At 42.8% G+C, this 18,657-nt stretch overlaps 1 protein-coding gene across 2 annotated transcripts; it reads left to right on the top strand.

The window, feature by feature from the left end:
* The first annotated feature begins 235 nt into the window (after positions 1-235).
* Positions 236-18,167, top strand: IL7R (interleukin 7 receptor). 2 transcript variants are annotated; one of them, XM_082075226.1, is made up of 9 exons: positions 236-336; positions 5,984-6,122; positions 7,936-8,090; positions 9,765-9,919; positions 10,996-11,019; positions 11,104-11,173; positions 11,914-12,004; positions 13,938-14,013; positions 15,294-18,167. In XM_082075226.1, exons 1-9 carry the CDS (start codon positions 246-248, stop codon positions 15,795-15,797), a joined length of 1,305 nt encoding a protein of 434 aa, XP_081931352.1. In that variant the 5' UTR covers positions 236-245; the 3' UTR covers positions 15,798-18,167. The 2 variants fall into 2 exon arrangements, with proteins under 2 accessions (XP_081931352.1, XP_081931351.1); XM_082075225.1 differs by having other exon boundaries at positions 10,996-11,173.
* Positions 18,168-18,657: the final 490 nt, after the last annotated feature.

Here is an 18,657-nt window from a genome sequence, read left to right as displayed (position 1 = left end):
AATGTGCCAACGAGCCTGATCCAGAAGGTCCTTAGTTTTGAAGTGGGAAGCATGTTTCAAAGTAAAAGCTCTGAAAATATCTTTATGTGGGCTTCCTGCTCTCTGCCACTAGTCATCCTTGTCGGCATGTTTACATTTCCCCTTGCCTGCGGTCTCTTTATCATGGGTTTGTTCCGCCTCTAGTATAAAGTGAGTGAGTGTGGGTTTCTTGCACACACATACTGCACACATGCAGGGTGCTCAGGATGACACGGACGAGTACAGTGTTGAGCATTTTCGTCTTGTTTCTTCACACCACTTTTGGCGAAAGTGGTTGCACCTCAGTAGATGGTGATGGTGAGTCATTTAATGTTCATCTTTCCACTTGTGTATGATCTTGAAAAACATGAGTTAAGAGCTCTAGATGCAACTGCTGGGTTAAATGTGTTATTGTTTTAGCCTCCAGTCACTTTCTTTTAGTGACAGTACCTGAGGTGAATGTGGAACTGGAGGATAGCTATTTAATTTAATCCCCAAGTCTGCTGTCCTTGTAATATCCAAATCCTTATGAAATGTGGGAAACCATAGCTGTATGCAGATGACATGCGAGCCCAGACCTGTTAATCCTCTTGTTGTATCTAGTGCTCATATGAGGAGTGCTCATCCTGGGAGGGGGGAGCTGTGTCCCTTTTCGGCAGTCCATGGTCACTCCGAGCTGCCATCAGAGAGAGGTGAGGTTCTGACTTCCCTTGCTGTTGGCAGTTTCCTCCAAATAAAATATTTAAATGTATCTCAAACTTGGCCCAAGCTGTTCCACTTCTAAAGTTTGGTGGGTTTTTTTTCTCCTTGTCTTTAAGAAATTGCTTATTAAGTTATATCTGGGAATAGTCCCAATCTCCATTGTACTATGCCTGAAGCAGCAGCTCAGTCAGGGTGTTCTCACAGACCATGACTAAAAGCATTCATCCCTTATTCACCAAATCACTATAAATCAATTCAACAGTTTAAATTCATGCTTATTGCACAGTTCATTGCCTCATGTAGACAAGTGAAAATTACTTAGCAGCATCAAAATTAAAAAATCAAAACATAAAGAGCAGCAATAAAACCATTGTTTTCGTCTGCTGTCCCTTTTCTCAAAAGCAAACTGAAAAACTGGATTTAGAGATTCAGTCTCCAATCTGTTAAACTCTTACTTGTCTAATACTAAACAAACAGCAGTGACAGACCTCATTGCACTGTGCCTGAAGGACATGGGCAGTCGCTCAGTTGCTGACAGTTTTAGGGCTTCATTGCTTGGAAGCAAAAGAGTTTCTGCGTTTTAGGAAGACAATGGCTGTGTTCCTATGGTATCTTACAGATAGGGAATCTCATTTTCCCCTGTCTGTCCTGTCTTATACATGTATGTATGTACACATATATGCATACATACATGGAAAGCATATGTGTAAGTTTTTTAGTTAGGAGAAAACAGGGAGTGGCTCAGAGCTGCATCTAACAACCTTGTGTTTTTCTGTTTGCCTTTTATTTATACAATCTACAGCTGTTCAGAACCAGCTTTGGTGAGCAGCTATGGTGGTGAATAGTCAATGCTAGTGATTTATCGCTAGTGTCACTGAAATCTTCAGGGCTTCCCAGAAGCATATATGACTGAACCCTTCTTTGTGTTGTCACTAACTTCCAGTAAACAATAATTAACCTTTTGCTTAGAATTAAAGACAAACCAATTCACAAAATCCCCATTGAGCAATTAGCAGTTTTTATGATTTCTTTATGAGTCTTGTGGGTTTGGCCAACAAATTAAACAGTCCAGGGTAAAATGACCCATGATGGATGTTTGGCTTTTACTCTTTGCCTTTCCAACTCACTCTGCCTCCTGGCAAAGTGCCACTGGCTGATGCAGGCATGAGCTCTCACCCTTCTGGTGGGCAGAGGATGGAAAAGCTCACTGCAGCACTTGGTTTCATCACCTTTTCAGGGCAGCACACTGCCTCCTCAGCTCTGTCTCCCAGCCACGCACAGATGGTGTAAAACCCTGAAAGCCCTAAGACAGATACAAGCAGAGCTAAGAAAGGGCAGCCGTGGAGGCACAGGAGGATGTGGGCAGGGGGAGCAGGAGGCCACAGACTGCGTGGCCTCATGGGCAGGATGGCTGGCTCCAGTGGCCCTCCTACCCAGAATTGCATGATTTGTCCAACCCACATCAAAACTGTTGTGATTAAAATGAGTTCTGCCTGGATCAGATCAGCACTAGAGATTTCACACTGTCCATGGAGATGGTCACTTCAGTGACTTTGGACATTTGGCCCCTGATGCTGCAGGCGCTTACTGGTGCCTTTGGTTTCACATGTTGTGGTTAGTTCTGGTGGCTTACATCATAAAGCTCAAGCACGTCCATAACCTCTGGGAACACTCTTCTCTTGGTAAAGGCTCATAAGGCCCCTGCTGTGATTTGAACCATCCTGCTAGGTGTTGTCCAAACCCAAGAGACAACCATTTCTGTGAAGGACCTGCCATAGCTGTAGTTATAAGAGCAGATTTTTCCCACTAGAATCACCCCATCTCAAACCCTGCCTTGATTTCAGCAGGACCAGGCTCTGCCTGGTCTGGGCTTCTCAAGGAAAAAGGTATTATCTTGTAATTCTTTTATTGCGTAAGGAGTCCTTAGCAGTGTGAGTCATTTTTGAGTCATCAAAACCCTTTACATAGCAAACACATTTGTGTATGGTGGTTCTAAGGTTTTGGGAAGAAGTGTAACTGAGGCTACATGCATATTTATGTCAGACAAAAAAATTACTGTCAGCTCATGGAGGAACCATACCAGAAAATGCATTTCACATTGCTTACTTAACACCATTCATGAGGTTTAATTATCATATACTCTATGGTTGAGATGTTATTTCCATGAATAAGGAACCACATAATCATTTGGAAGTGCAGCGTCAAAGAGGTAAAGTCAGATTTCCTTCCAGTCTGGCACCAAAGTTGCACCGTGCTGGTTAAACATTAAATGGCTGTTTGAACTGCAAGACAAAACATTTTTATTTCTTTTCACTTTGCAGTCAGCCTGATAGAGAATGAATTAAAATTTCTGTCACCTTTCAGCAAAGGAGCTGCAGACAGCTGTAAGGGGTTTTTTTCTCATATTCTATTAATACAATGATTATCTATTTTGTGTGTTAATGCAAAATCTGGTGTATGTGGTTTTTCTATACAGAGACCACCAAGCAGTCTCTCTTATATAAAGGAAGATCAGTCATTTTAATTCATAAGTTTAATGTTATCTTAAAGGAGCTATGAGTATAAATAAGCCAATCATCTCCTGGCAGTTGCAAGTAAATTCTTAGAGATGCATAAAATGTGATACGTCTGTGCATGTGAGCTGTTTGGTGTACCTATCTATGTAAAATCTGGACTTTTTCCATTTTATGTAAATTCAGTTCAGCTTACTTGTTATGCCTGGAATTTCGAATATACGTATATCTATGTGCACACACTTTTACCCACAAGTATGTAGCCTTATGTAATATACATTTCTGTACATATGTGTCTGCCCAGTTGGCTCAGGGCTGTGTTGGTGAAGACTCTGACCTGTGTGAAATTGCTTGTTCTGGAGTTGCGCTGACCTGTGTCTCCCTCTTAAATGTGATGGTCGAACAGAGCGTCTGCTTTGTCTGTGTCTGTGCTGCACAGGTTAGCCCCTCAAAGCAGCAGCGCTGGTAGGTGATGGATTTTATCGTCTGTCAGGGAGTTCTGGGCTTCTGTTGGGACAAACACTGCCAGAGCTGTGGTGGGAAGGGAAGATGGGTATCTGCTTTGTAGCAGCAGTTGCGCATGGTGGCAAACAGCCACTCAATCTTAGCTCGAGGGATAGATCTGCCTCTGGGTTCTGGATTCTTGCAGCATCAGATGCTCCTGTCCCTCCCGCTGCCCACCATGGGTGCTGGTGGCAGTGGTCCCCTTCCTAGCCCCTATCCGCGCTGCTTTTGCATGTTTCTTTATGTTCCTGAATTACTTCTGAATTTCTTCTCTTTCTCAAAACCTGATTCAAGATGCAACTTGACTCTGAGGTCAGGAAGAAGCACCACTGATAGCATCCCCGGGGGTTGATGCTCTTTTACTTACATTTTAAAGCAATCACAAAAACCTCTCCCTTGCTTTCTCCCCACTGTCAAACCATGACTGTTTTGGATCTTCAGGTGTGCTCCCATTCCAGACAGGGCCTGGGTCTCCCTGCATGCTGGCAGGATAGGCCAGGGATCATACAGCATTACTGGCAGGACTATGAATCATGGTATCCAAGTATCTGGTCACTCTCAGAGATCTGATTGACCTGTGTACCAGCATGGATGACCATCATTTTCTCTGGGAGGGATTTTCCATTGGAAATGTTTCCACAGGCATTTCCCCACACTGTTTGTGAGTGTGAGTCACTGATACCCCTGGAGCAGCCAAGGTCTTGTTCTCGTGGCAGCAGGTAGCCCCATCGCCAGGGCACATCTGAGGAGTGCGTAGGAGAGGAGCAAGCAGGGGATCAGGAGTAGTCCCTGATCATGGCTACTCTTAATCACTGCTAAAAGGGAATAGAGGCATTCCTGCCCTGAGGATCTGCTCAAGGGGTCATGGCAATAACCCTTTCCCTGTCTGCTCAGCTACGGTGGGTGAGATTTCATGGAATGAGGCTGAACTGGAAGTTTCTGAGGGGAGGACTCCTCTCAGAAGCATCAGTTTTTGCCTCACTGACCTCATACACACCAAGTGTAGGACTTGAGACATATGCTCTTAATCAAATCGCAGTTGTTTTATGAGTCATCAAAGCAAATTTGCAGGAAGCCATGCACTCTGGCAGAAAGTCTGAGCTTTACCTCCTGGGCCCAAGTTTGTGACATTTCAGAAAACTTTGCAATACAATCAAAATGGGGCTTAATTACCTTGTAACACCAAAATACTCTTGCTTTCCTAAAGCCAATCATATAGTTTTCCAGTCTTCCCAGGAGCCTGGTGAGAGGCCAGACCTTCACAGCACAGGCATGGGCAGGGCAGAGGCAGGAGGACACAGCTCTCAGCTGTCTGCAACATGGCTGGATGTGATGCAGATGAAGCAATGGCAACTGCCAAGTGTACATCCTCAGCTGTGGGTCTGCTGCTTCGGAGCTATGAGGTGTTTGGTGTACTTTCAGGCTGTCCTGAGCTGAAATTCCCATTAAAATAACTCTCATTGAATCTAGCCCTTGTTCTTGAGCAGACATTAATTAGCCTGCAGCTTCTGCTGCAGACACCTCTGGCATTAACTGTGCTGAGCATATCCCTCAGAATATGTTTCTGTTCTGTCTATTTTCAGAAGTTTTTTGGTCCTTGACTTGATATTCTGCTTTTAAACAGGCATCAAGAATGTGTCTTCCTCCCCTTGCATGCTCAAGGAGAGCATTATTTTGTGGTTCCTAATAGGAAAACCTGTTTGATAAAGTCCTGAGATCATTTTCACATGGAGTAGGTCCTGCTTTTATTTTCGTATAAAGTTCGCCCATAACTTCTTAAATGAGAATTCACCTGTCCCTGTCTCAAACTTAGAAGGAATTACATTGCAGAGTGGACAATGTATTTTCACTGCTTCACACTTGATAATGGATGTTTTAACAGAAATTTCCAGGTTGACATCAGCACCCCTTTTTGCCTGTGATTAATACAAAAGAACAGACATAGGATATCTCATCTGACCAAACCATCTGCGACACTACGCCTTTTTATAGTTCGCAGACAGATGATGCAGAATGTACCTTTATGTGTGGTAAGTGAGTGGGCTTCACTGGTATGCAGGGAGAGCAACCTTGAAAGATGAAAGTGGCTTTTAATTTCATTTTGAACAAGCTTTCTTTGCTTCTTACAAAACAGGTGGGTTGATCCTCTTCCTTTCAGGCAACTATGCGAAGAGGCAACATGCTATACAATGGAGCTGCAAATCAAATACACTCACTGGTTTTATTCAGTGCAAATCTTTCCTTAGGGACTTTTGGAGATGATGAACCAGACAATTTTGACATCAACTGCTTCAGCCAGTTGGAATTTAAGGATTCCTATAGCAGCCTGACCTGCAATTTTATCGAGCTGCCTCCTGACAACACTAACTATACTCTGGCCCTGTGGTAAGTGCTGTCAGTCTGTCCTTTGGTAAACTGGGAAGCAAAATGCTAAGTACTAGTGAGTCATGCTGCCACATGCTGGGAAACACAGCAGAAAAGCTAGACAAAATTCTGTTTCAGAGTGTTTTACCAAATTTGAATACTATATTCAGCAAAGAAGAACAGTTTAGTGGAACAGAATATAGCTCCCTAATAAGAAAAAAAATCATCTGGAAGTGTCTGTAAAGGTCATTATAATGCCTCCAATAGTCCTGATCATACCTCTGTTGCTCTGATACACCTGTTAATACTCCTGTTGCCCAGCGTGAACTGAAAGCATTTTCTTTTTAATTAAATGGTATTTAAAACAAACAAACAAACAAACAAACAAGGAAAAACAAACAAAACACAAACAAACAAAATCCCCACCATCTCAGCCTTTATCAAGTGAAAAGTAAAAATGTTTTCAAAGAGGTAGATCCTTTCCACAGAAAATTCTTCGTCAAGAAGGCTGGTTTCTACTGAAGGGAAAATGCCTTTATCTACGTCAAGACAAAAATTAAGCAACTGTCTTCGCATACACAGACATGCAAAAAACACATTAAAATGAGTATACAAAAACCTGACAGTTACCAAACCTATCAGCCATCTCTGCTTCTCATTGAGGCCTTGAAACTCTTTTCCACCTTTTTATTCTAACTGACTGACCTAGCTGAAGAAGCTCAGATTTAGCACAGTTCTTTAGCACGGTTTCTTTAACACAGTTCTGCTTTTCCCTTTGCCTTTTTTTCTGAAACTGAAAGTTCTACTGCAACCAGCAAAATAAGTGTGGGGTTTTTTTCTTCTTCTTATTCTAATCACAACTTCATTTTTTCCACTTAGTTTATTAGAATTTTTCTGGTTTTGTGGGGTTTATTCTGGATTTTGATTGAAATTTTATGACAGTCCTCAAATACTTGAGTCACACAGATGGTGAAACACACAGATGCATTTCCACCTTTGAAACTGTGCCTTCATGGCCTGGCCTACTGTTGACCCTGTACGTGTCACTAGTTCAGCCAATAATAAATTTCACAGAATCACAGGATGTCAGGGATTGGAAGGGACCTCAAAAGATCATCGAGTCCAATCCCCCTGCCAGAGCAGGGACACCTGGATGAGGTTACACAGGAATGTGTCCAGGTGGGTTTTAAATGTCTCCAGAGAAGGAGACTCCATAACCCCCCTGGGCAGCCTGTTCCAGTGTTCTGATACCCTCACTGTGAAGAAGTTTCTTCTCATATTTAAGTGGAATCTCCTGTTTTACAGTTTGAACCCATTACCCCTTGTCCTACCATTGGTTGTCACTGAGAAGAGCCTGGCTCCATCCTTGTGATGCTCACCCTTTATATATTTATAAACACTAATGAGGTCACCCCTCAGTCTCCTCTTCTCCAAACTAAAGAGACCCAGCTCCCTCAGCTTTTCCTCATACAGATGTTCCACTTCTCTTTGTCTCCAGTGAGCAACCAAATCTATTGCCCTATATTTAAAAATGACAGAAGCAATTTTTAATGATACAAAGGTTTTTAACATAAATATATACCCAATTTAATAACTTCATTTTTTTCTCAGAGAGCTCCAGGACTCTTACTGTGACTCACATAATTTTTTTATTGTACTCAAAGATCACAAGAAAAAACACTATCAATCTTTTAAACTCTATTTGACCAGCATTTTTTCTTATTTCACATGGAGTCTCACTTCAGTTAATGTGAAATGAGCAACCAGGATTCATCTTTTGCTATGTTATAGTAAGACTGAGAAGAAACTAACGTTGTGTCACTTCGGTCAACAGTAACAAGGAAGACAGTAATTACGTGTGCTTCAATATGGAGAAACGGGAAGATGCGTATTTCTTACAATTCACTGATATACTCTCAAATAAAGACATTTGCATGGACTCTGAGATGAAGAGAAGGGTCTGCAGGAGTCTGGTTGTCACTGACATGGGTAAGACACTTAATATTTGGATATTTTTAATACACAGGGGTTACTGGGGAAAAAATAGCCCAGCACAAAGCCCAAGTGTCAGTCTGGAGAACAGTCAGTATAAAATGGTGTCCTAGCAGGGCATGGAGCCTGGATTGGGATGTTAGCAGAGTGTAGTACTCCCCTTGCTTCAAAGCCAAACATGATTAATGTTCATTCAAAATGAGAAGCTGAATTCTGGCTTATTGTAACACTGCCCAGGTCTGGACAGTGTTAGACCAAATCATGCACATGACCGAAGTAGCTGTGGCTGACTGTGGATGAATTGTCAAGCAGGGACACATTGTTCATCTCTTACAAGGGACTGCACAGTTTCAGGACTGACCACCCCAAGTCTAGTGTGAGCTCGATAGCACAGGGACCACAAGGTAGCAAGATTTCACTTTTTCACACCTTGCTTCTTGGTGGAGCCTGTTGTCTGAATGAGATCCTCAGGCATCCTGCTGCACACGAGAGTTACCAGAAGCCCATGACTAGGCTCATCAAAGTCACATTTGGGACCTATCTGAGCCAAGAAATAGGGGACTCAGGAGAAGAGGGGCTCCTTAGGATTTACCCCTTTTTGGAGCTGCTCTCATTTGAAGGCTGCAGAGAAGCGCATGTAGGACAGTTCTGTTCTGCTCTGGTGCCACATTGTTTTGCCTTCCTTTGTCAACAGGCACTGTGACATGTCTCTCTTACAAAACCTTTCTGCCTCAGCCCAACAGTTCTGTAATAATCTTACATTACCTCTCAGATTATGGACCAGCTTGGACCATCTCTGGTGCTCTCTCCTCTAGAAAGTACAGGTTCTGCGTGGAAGAATTAAGTATTTGAGGGTTGCAGAAGGAGCAGTCAGAATATTTTCTGGCTATAAGTATTTTCCTGAGAGGAGAGAGGTTTGAGTTCTCTCTTCCTGCAAGAGCTGATGTACTTTACATGGCACATTCAGGAAGCCTCAGCGGCACAGACACAAGTCTCTGCAGACCTCAGGCACATGCAGCTCAGGAAGGGCTTAGGGATGGTCCTGGGGGCTGCATTTTGGACTTGATGTACTTGCACAGATGGTCATTTGACAGAGTCTCCTTCTGCAGACCAGGTCAGGTGTGGATTCATAGCCATGTCCTGGAGCCACAACCTTCTCTGCTGTATCTAACATTCTCATGCTTTATCCCTTTGTCTGCCCCATCTGCCCCATCACTGCCATGATGGTCAGCAGCAATTGTACCCATACCCAGTTTGCTCCCTAGTGCCTTCCTCCCAGAGCAGCAATGGGTTTTGCCATGGAGTCTCTCTCTGAGAGCACTTGTTAGAGAGACTGACTCTCAAGTCTTCAAACAGTGCTACTGCAGGGATGAACACACTCAGGAATTACTTCCCAAGACTCAAAGTCACATCCCTAGGAAGCACTGTCACTGCTGGTCACACTGCAGCTCCAGCAGATCAACACAAAGCCCTTCTCAGGACCAAGGTGCAAGGATGAGCTGGAGCTTAGCGTAAGGCTTGCCCAGCTCAGGCCATATCTTGCTCAAGGTAGGTGACCCCACAGGGGTGTAACTTGAAGGGGACTTTTTTTTTTTTTACTTTTAAAAACCTGTTTATTTTGTAGTAACATAATTCTACTCCTGTTATATCCTGATTTGTTATCATTTGCAGTTAAGCCTGAAGTACCATTCAATGTAAATATCACATACCAAAAGGAGGCAAATGAATATCTCATTCATTATAGCACACCACACTCATGGAAGAAATACTTACAGGACAAGTTGATACATCAAATAGCCTATCGGCAGGAAGAAGGCACTTGGAAGGTAAGTGATGATGTATTGGTGAGTTTACACTAATTTCTGAAATTTAACATTATCAGACATCCCATTATCATGTAAAAACCCTCAAATCTGCATTTTTACATTTCTCCAGCTGAAAACTCAGGAAGGTGAAATATTTGGCATTTGAAATTTCATCAGTCGAAACAATTCCAGACTGACAGCACCCATGCCTGTTAGACACCTCCCTGGGCTGATTAACTTTCATTCATTTGGGGTTTACAGTGGGAAGAGAAGACACAAGGTTAATAGGCATACAGAGCCATCCTCAGTGCTTGGGTGGCTTGCTCTTCACTCTTATTTTCTGTGTTCATCAGTCAGTAGATCATATGACCCCTTTTTTAAAATTTAGCGACAGTTTCTTCATGTCCCTCTTTCATTGAGCCTCTCCAGGCTTCAGGTACAGTCCAGCAGCTCTCCCACACCCAGAGCATGTTTTGGGCTGCCGCTGCCTGTGAGCTGGATCTGGTCTGGGCTGCACAGCTGCTGGAACCTCAGTGTCCCCTGTCACAAGAACAGGCTTGCAAACACTGGTCCAGATGAAGGTGGTTTGAAAGCATGGACTATACCTGATTTTTACAGAGGGAACACAGGAGAACCGTAACTACAAAAAGAAAATTATTCAGACAACAAAACACATACAGATAAAGAACGCCAGAGCTGCACTGTGGGATTTCAGCTTCTTTCCTGTAACTGCTCTTTCAGAAGCTGTCTTTTTGTGCCATACAAATATATTTTTTTCCCCTCTCTCTTCTGGGCCTTCCCAGGGAAGTATATGTTTCCTACTGTGTTGTTAACAGCAGCAAAGCACAGTTAATACTTCCAGCTGTTTCCTAAAGAGATTTTACCCAGAGTTAGTCTCTCTTCTCGATGTTGCCTGGACTACCTAGCTGCTAAACTAAACTGACATTGTGATGACCACCTAGAGATCATCATAAGCAAAGAGAAGGAATAAACAGCACAGTACTGCTGGGATGTACCTGATCTCGTGCATTTTGCTGAAACTAAAATATTTTCCTGTGTCTTCTGGAAAAATAATTGGATTTTTTGTGTCTGTTTAGACAATAGAGTCACCATATCTTCAGGTAAAATTACTGGGGAAAAATCTCGAAAATGATGCATCATATGAGGTGAAAGTACGTTCACAACCCAATGGAGATTTTTTTAAGGGCACATGGAGTGAATGGAGTGCTTCCAAGAGCTTCAGGACCACAAGGGAGCAGAACTTCATGGAGAGCTGTAAGGGCAGAAACTACTTCTTTCTACCTAGAAAAAGCAGAGGTGGGAGCCCTTGACTCCCTGGCCAACCCCAGCAGCAGCCGTGACAAAAGCATTGAGGAGGGAAGAGCCCACGGCCACAGCAGGGTCAGCCCGCATGGGCACTGGGCAGCCCAGAGGAGATGACCCAGAATATGGCTGTATTGCTCTGTTCTGGGGCTGGCTATTCCCATGAGGTTAAATCTCACTCGAGAGCAATAAAATCAGATTAAATGTTGCTGTAAGGGCATGAGGGGTGTGCAAAGGGAGGTGGAGGCTGACTCACTCCTTTCTGCCAAATGATGTGTAGGGAGAAGGACCAGTTTACACTGAAGGTTTCAGGTAAGGCACAAAGAGCAGTGAAATAAGACACATTTCAGGGCCCTGGATTTGCATGCAAACCTGGCACTTGAAACACGAATACTATATAGGATAAAACCTCACCATTGCACTTGTAAATACAAATAATCCTTCTGGTCCTTGGGGTCCCTTCAGTCCCCAGGAGCACTTTGGCATTACATGTGTTCTAAGTCACTTTAGTGCTGCTTTAAGGACACAGCAAATGGAGGCAGGAGAAACAGAACACTGCACCAGTCCAGTGAAGGAAAAGTGCAATGTTTGTCGTTAATTCCTTATTTATTGCCTGAAGAGACATTAGGGTTACAGTGTCTTAAAAGCGAGGTATTTACATGCATTGCCTGATGTTCCTTGTTTTTCTTTAGACAGTAACGTGGTCCTGGTTATACTCTCCATCCTGGGATTCATGCTGTCTGTTGTCATGATTGTCCTGATTGGAACTTTTTGGGAAAACAGGTAATTTAAGTCTCTTACTATCAGAAAAAGTGCTGGAAGCCAGTCCTGTTCTGGCAGAATTGACAGTCTTACTGTTTTCATTGTTATACTTGTGAACTATTCTCTTCCCTTCTCTGGTCTTCTATATGAAGCCCAAGGCAGGCACAGAGTAGAAGTGGGCAATACAAGAAAGCGTGTTGGCAGGCAGAAGCTGACCTGCCACTTCAAACAGACTTTAGTCTTGGGCTCGAAACACTGGGACCTCTGGGGAGCTGCAGGCACCATGAAATACAGAGTCAGTGTCTCACTAGAGGAAACTTTGACTCAAAAGCTTCAGACATGATCCAGAAAAGAAAGCAACCTGTGGCTTTTAGTTAAGTCCCAGGAGGTGTGGAAACAGTGTACTGGGGAGATTGCCTCTTTCCCTTTCATTGTCTGTGTCAGCAGGCTGTTTGCTCTGCAGCATTTTCGGAAGCAGTGAGGCAGAGCTCTCTGCAACAAGGGCTTGATGGCATCAGCCACCAGCCCAGCCTGGTCCAGCTGTGTGGCAAAACCAGGCTCTGCATCCCCACCAAAACAGTCATGGCAGAGGTGGGACTAAATATACATTTTTTACACAGGTACTCCTTTGTTTGCATTGGTTTCTTCTCATATATTGGCTACACAGCAGTAGATGGATAGCTGTAAATATATTTTAAAATACATAGCTATATATCCCTATATAGAATAGATAGTTGACAAGATGAAGAAAACGAACAGATACATAGATAATTTGGCAAAAACAGCATCTGAAGGGAAAAAGTCCCAAGTTTAACTGTAGGAGCTGAGCCCCTCACAAGGCAGAATGCCCAGGGCTGTTTGGTGACATTCAGAGCAGCCCATCCATGACATCCAGATCCACTAACATCCAGAGAGATGGCTGCAAGTGAGTTGCTTTTTGGGAACAACATTTGGGCTGTGCCAGCACCTGAATTATACATGAGGATTGCTTGGCAATGTGTTAGTTGGCCCCAGTGAAACCATGCCCAAAACAATTTTAATAACTAACATTTCAGAGAGTTGAGTCTTCTGCCAGGGAATGCTCCCTGGTGCTATTTTATCTGAAAGTATAGATGTGGCTTGAGATTTCTACCTCTTGCTTTTTACTGTAGCTGAGCACCTGCAGTTCTCTAGCTTTGCTAGAAGTTCTGTGTACATAAAACTGCTGAAAAAACAGGCTTTTAGATAGTGAAAGTTTTTGAACCCAGAGATTTCCCTTTCAAAAAGGAGTTTTTACATATGTGTATGTATGTCCACATATACAGACACATAAAATCTAGATTTATATACATCTATAGCTGTGTTTATGTCATTGCAACGTTGAATGTCAGCCAGGCAATATTCTCTAGATGCATCACAGCTGAGAGTTTCCAGCCACACAACACGAGAACTTTTCTAATTAAGGCAGGAAAATGAGACCTGTGGGACAAAGATACAATATAGATATCTGAAGCACAGGTAGCTGGCCAAGGATTGGGACAATATGCAGTTCTTTGACTAATATAAACATGCAGAGGCAAATATAAGCAATTTGCACTTAAACCACAGCATGTTTTTTCACTTGCAGAAACTGTTTTTTTCATGCAAAACCCAATTAACACAGCTAGGTGCAAATGAGGTCTTTGTCAGCACAATTTGCTGCTTTTCCAGTACTTGGTGAAGATTCTTCCTCTAACTGTGACAATTTGTGGTCTCAAAGGAGCGATGACTATTCAGTGACCTTTGTAACTCCTCCTCTCCTCCTGTCATTGTTTTATTCTGATACTTCTTCATTGATATTGTGGGTAATGCAAGCCAGTTCTAGGGCTTTGTGAGAATTAGTAGGAATGATGCAATACAAACCTCTGATACCTCAACATGTCTGTCTTTTGCTGTTGTTCAACCAACTGCTTTTTCTCTACTATTGCTCTTTGAGGATCAAGCCTGCTGTGTGGCCAAACCTTCCTGATCATAAAAAAACGCTGGAGCAACTGTGCAAGAAGCCAAAAAATGTATGTACTCTCACTGTCACTTTCACCCAAGTATGACTATTGGGAACAAAACTAACACCCATGAGAGACAGTAAATGCTGCATGAACTGGGGCATCTTTCAGAAATTACTTCTATGTTTCACTGAAGACAGCCCACATCTGCACAGGCAGATGCTAGTGCCTGAGCTTTGAATTATGCAAAGTAATTACAAGGGCTAAGAAATTATATATGAAGAAAGGCTGAAGGAATTGAGTTTGTTTACAGGAAAGAGGAAGCTTGGGGAGGGGAGTACAAATCACAACCTACCAATACCTTAAGTGTAGGTAGAGGGAAGGGGAAGGTGCTCTCCTCACAAGGCTGCAAGGTGATAGGACCAGAGACAACAGACATGTGATGCTTCAGGGCAGACTTCATCTGCGTATAAGAAAAAATCTTCCTCCATGAGAACAATTAAACATTGAGTGGATTTCCCAGAGGAAAGGTACGTTCTCCCTTGCTGGAAATGTTCAAGGTTTGACTTGATAGGGCCCTGTATAACCCAGTCCAGGTCCTGGTTCAGCAGAAGTTTGGATCACCTGGACAACACAGGTCCTTTCCAACCAAAATACTTAGATGATTCTATGAAACTTTGCAAACATCTCTGGTGATACCCATGTACGGCACATGAACTACTCTGCCACATAAAAGGCAGATGGACGAATGTTACAAACTGTAAGGTGTGGAATTAACCCGTTGCCTTAATACTGTGTGTCTTGTGTACTTTTTCACCAAGATACTCATCAGTGCTGTTGTCTCCTGTTGGTACATTATTAGCATGTTCTTAATTTAACAAGAGGTCTAAGAAGACTTTCCCGCCACAAGGCCCCCCAGTGCAGGTATTCCTCATGTGTTTCAGGAAGTCATGACAAACTTTTACTTTCCTAACTGTTAAATTAGGAAGGTAAAACTTAAAGGAACTGCCTGGCTCGGCACACTAATTCCTATGAAATAGCAGTTGTGCAATAGATGTGTGGCTCAGAAAAGTCTCTGAAGCACCAGTTCCCACCACACTGTGTAGAGGTAAAACACTCTCTAGTGGTGCTGGCTTCAGCAGGCCACTGGATAGATTCAGATTAATATGGAAAAGGACTTTAAGCTATGTGATAATTCATTCTCTGCTAACCTATTGTTCAGCCTGCTCAGGGTTACTTTCAGAATTAAAGATAAATACCCTTCTAAAGTCAAATGAATTACCAAAGTACCTCTTCGGTTAATCTAATACACACTGCTAACTGATCGTACTGTTCCCTTTGTCATGCAGAATTTTGATATAAGCTTTAACCCAGAGAATTTTGGTTATGTTCATATCCATAAAGTGGATGACATTCAAGCAAAAACTGAACAAGAAACTTTTCTGCCACCATCAAATGCGCCAGCGACAAACCTTCCCGAAAAATTTAGGAGTGGATCAGACCTGAAGATGATCCCTGCGATGACAGACAAAAGCAATCCAAACCTGCCTGTGACTTATGGAGGAATCTGGCCAAGTGAAGCCCTGCACAGACTCCTGGGCACGTGCCAGACTGCAGTCACTGAAGGAAACTGCAGCTCCAGCACATACGAGGTGTGCCACAGCAGTGGGGTGCCCCTGCACGATGATGGTTTCAACCATTCTTCTGCTCCTTCCTCAGATGCCTCTGGCCAGCCTGGACCAGAGCCCCTAAATGCTGACACCATATCCCAAATGCTGCCAACTGGTGAAATGAGGTCACCGAACAACGAGGAAGCCTATGTCACAATGTCTAGCTTCTACAAAATTCAGTAAACCTTACAAGAATGACAGCGTAGCATTTTTTCTTGAACACAGGCAGGACACTGACCCCTTCTCTTTTCTTATGTCCTGTGTTAGTGGGTTCCCACCTCCACCATTGCACTCTGCTCACAGTGCAAGGCCACACCTGCAAGGAAGTGGGTTCTCCCACCTGTCAGTGATAAGTGGCCTAACTTCTAGCTCTCAGTATCAGTAGCAATCTCCACTGCAAGAGAAATGAAAATCAATTCAACCTGATTTTAATCTTCAGATCTGATTAATCCAGAGCAATGACACTGCACGTCCCAGCTGAGGATCACAGTATGACTTGTAAAAGTTAATAAATGCTTCTGTTAACCTCTTGGATACAGAATTAAGTTCCTGCTAATGCCTAAGTAAGAAATACAGCAACCAAAGTTAAATAGAATCTATTATCTTCCAAACAGCGGTAGGGCAAGAGTAATTCCTTTGCAGTCAGTGGAAGTCCAAGTTTGCAAAATGTCAGTAAAAGATTGTTGCTATCAAGCATTAATAGCCTGAGGATTCAGGCACTTGGTCACCACAAAGGGATTTTGCTGAGCCCCCAAGAAAAAGGACACATGGACTCACTTCAAGAATATGTTTTCTCAGACTATTTTTGTTTTTGTTTTGAGAGAAACTAAAATAAAGCAAAACCCTGCCACTACTTTTTGCTCTTGGTGAAGATCTGCCTCTGAGCCAATTTTATGATCCACAGGTACTTCTGCTATTGCTATATAGTGAATATCTTCAGTATTTCATGTACTAGTAAAGTTTAGGTAGGAAAACAAAACAAAACTGATGACTCTTCCTACAAAGTGAATTGGGGCTGTGAGATGCATGACGATGTCTTTTTCTGCAGCTCTTATGCAAGATATAGTGCAGCATGCAAGTTCTTTCGAAGACAGAAAGGCTGAGTGGGCAACGTGTGTTTACTAACATTATTCTCAATAGTTGTGGCTGCATGAGAATACTTTGAGTTTGGCCAGGCAATTTTCACATGCAACATCAGACCTAGGAAGATGAGTCAAGTGTCATGGATCCTGCCAATGATCAGAAGAACCGTATGGGTTTTTTAAAATAGTTCGTAAATTGCCTAGAAATAGTTGTGGTTTTTTTATTTCCACATTATGACAGAGGAAGACATCCTGTCACTTCCCATTGACCTTTCTATGGACTCTGTGCCCAGCTCTAAGGGACTCCCCATGTGCTGCCACACAGAGATGGCTGAACCACTTAGTCCTTCTGGGATGCTGCACATTACAGAGCACGTGCTTGGAGATAAAGCTGCTACAGCCGCATGGTTGCACGACAGCCCCGTGATGGGGCCATGGGAAATCCAAACCACTTTGCTGCGCTCTGGGATTGGGGTTCACCTCGCTGTGCAGTCTCAGTTCCTCCAGCTGCTTGAAAGTCCCCTTTATTGAAATGTATTCCTGTTCCCAGAGTCTATGTGTGAAAAGAGTCCTATCTCATCCTCAGAGCTGCTCAGATTATTTGTGACTGGTAATAATCACTGAGATGTCGCTGCATTTGATGTAGCCTGCTGGAGAAAAAACAACACTCCCGAGACAGCAGTCCACCTTACCCATCTCTGCCTGACACCAGGGAAACCTTCAAATGGTGACAACCTTGCGGTCCCTGCGCGTAAATGGGATGAGGATTTGGCTCAAGGCTTTCCAGTGACATTTTATAGCATAGCTTTTATTGCTGTTTCTCACCAAATCAAAAATTTATTAATGCAGCAGAAAAATATTAATTTCCTGGACATTTATTTGCTTTATAATGCATGTATTTTTTTTTTTTTTTTAAAAAAGAGCTGCTGTTAATGCTTACACTGTGTTGACTCGCACAGTGCGACTGTAGATGCAGACAGACTGTGCTGGAAAAACATCGTCTTCCAGTAACACAGTGACAAACAAAAGGGGGATAGAGGAAGAAGCAAAAGCACAGCAGAAAAATCCTGTACAGTATGTGCTATGCTTGTTTCGAACTTATACACACAATTTTAAGGATGAAAAGGGATATCACAAAGGTCTATTTGCACTATTTAAGCAGTAAGGTACCCATTTGTAATAGTCTTTCTGTTTGCTGAGGAAGATATACTACTCTTCAATACAGGAAATGTAGTAGAAACCTTATGTTTACTCTTTAATACAGGAAAAGTATTAGAAACCTGATGTTTATTTAGTTTGATCACTCTGGAATAGTTATATTTTTCCTATGCAGTACTCATATTTTTGCATAGCTGCTAATGTTTAAACATCCATTCTATTTTCTATGTCTTATATCTTATTTAAATAGAAGCATGTAATCTTGGTTTTATAAAGTTTTTACTGTATTAAAAGGACATGGCTATTTGTGTGACCTATTTATGCTGTTTAGTCTTCTAAAACACATCTATCAGGATAGGACTTATTCTGCCCTCACTAGAATTAGGATAACTCCATGGGCTCTACCTAGCTTCAAGCAGGATAAATTCCAAATTAATCCAGACAGCTCAGAGGTCTGAAAACACTGCAGGATAACAGCAAGCATCACCCTCCCTTCATCACCTCCACCCTGCGAACCAGGGAAGCCTCTCTTCAACTCCAGTCCCTGTGTTTTGGACTGGACATGCCTTTGTTCACCCTGACTCCACAGAATCACAAAATCACAGAATCACAGAATGGTTGGGGTTGGAAGAGACCTCTGGAGATCATGAGGTCCAAACCACCTGCTAAAGCAGGTTCACCAGAGCAGATTGCAGAGACTCCAATTGCCATCCAGCCCTTGTTATCCAGAAAACAGAGAGGTGACACCTCTGGGGACCAGGGAGGAGAAGCTGATTTCCTGTCAATGGTTTGTACATGCTCAG

Source organism: Streptopelia decaocto (genome assembly GCF_964273445.1).
Source record: "Streptopelia decaocto genome assembly, chromosome: Z".
NCBI classification, from domain to species: domain Eukaryota; kingdom Metazoa; phylum Chordata; class Aves; order Columbiformes; family Columbidae; genus Streptopelia; species Streptopelia decaocto.
Note: the sequence above shows the minus strand (reverse complement) of the source record. Positions and strands in the feature narration are given on the sequence as shown.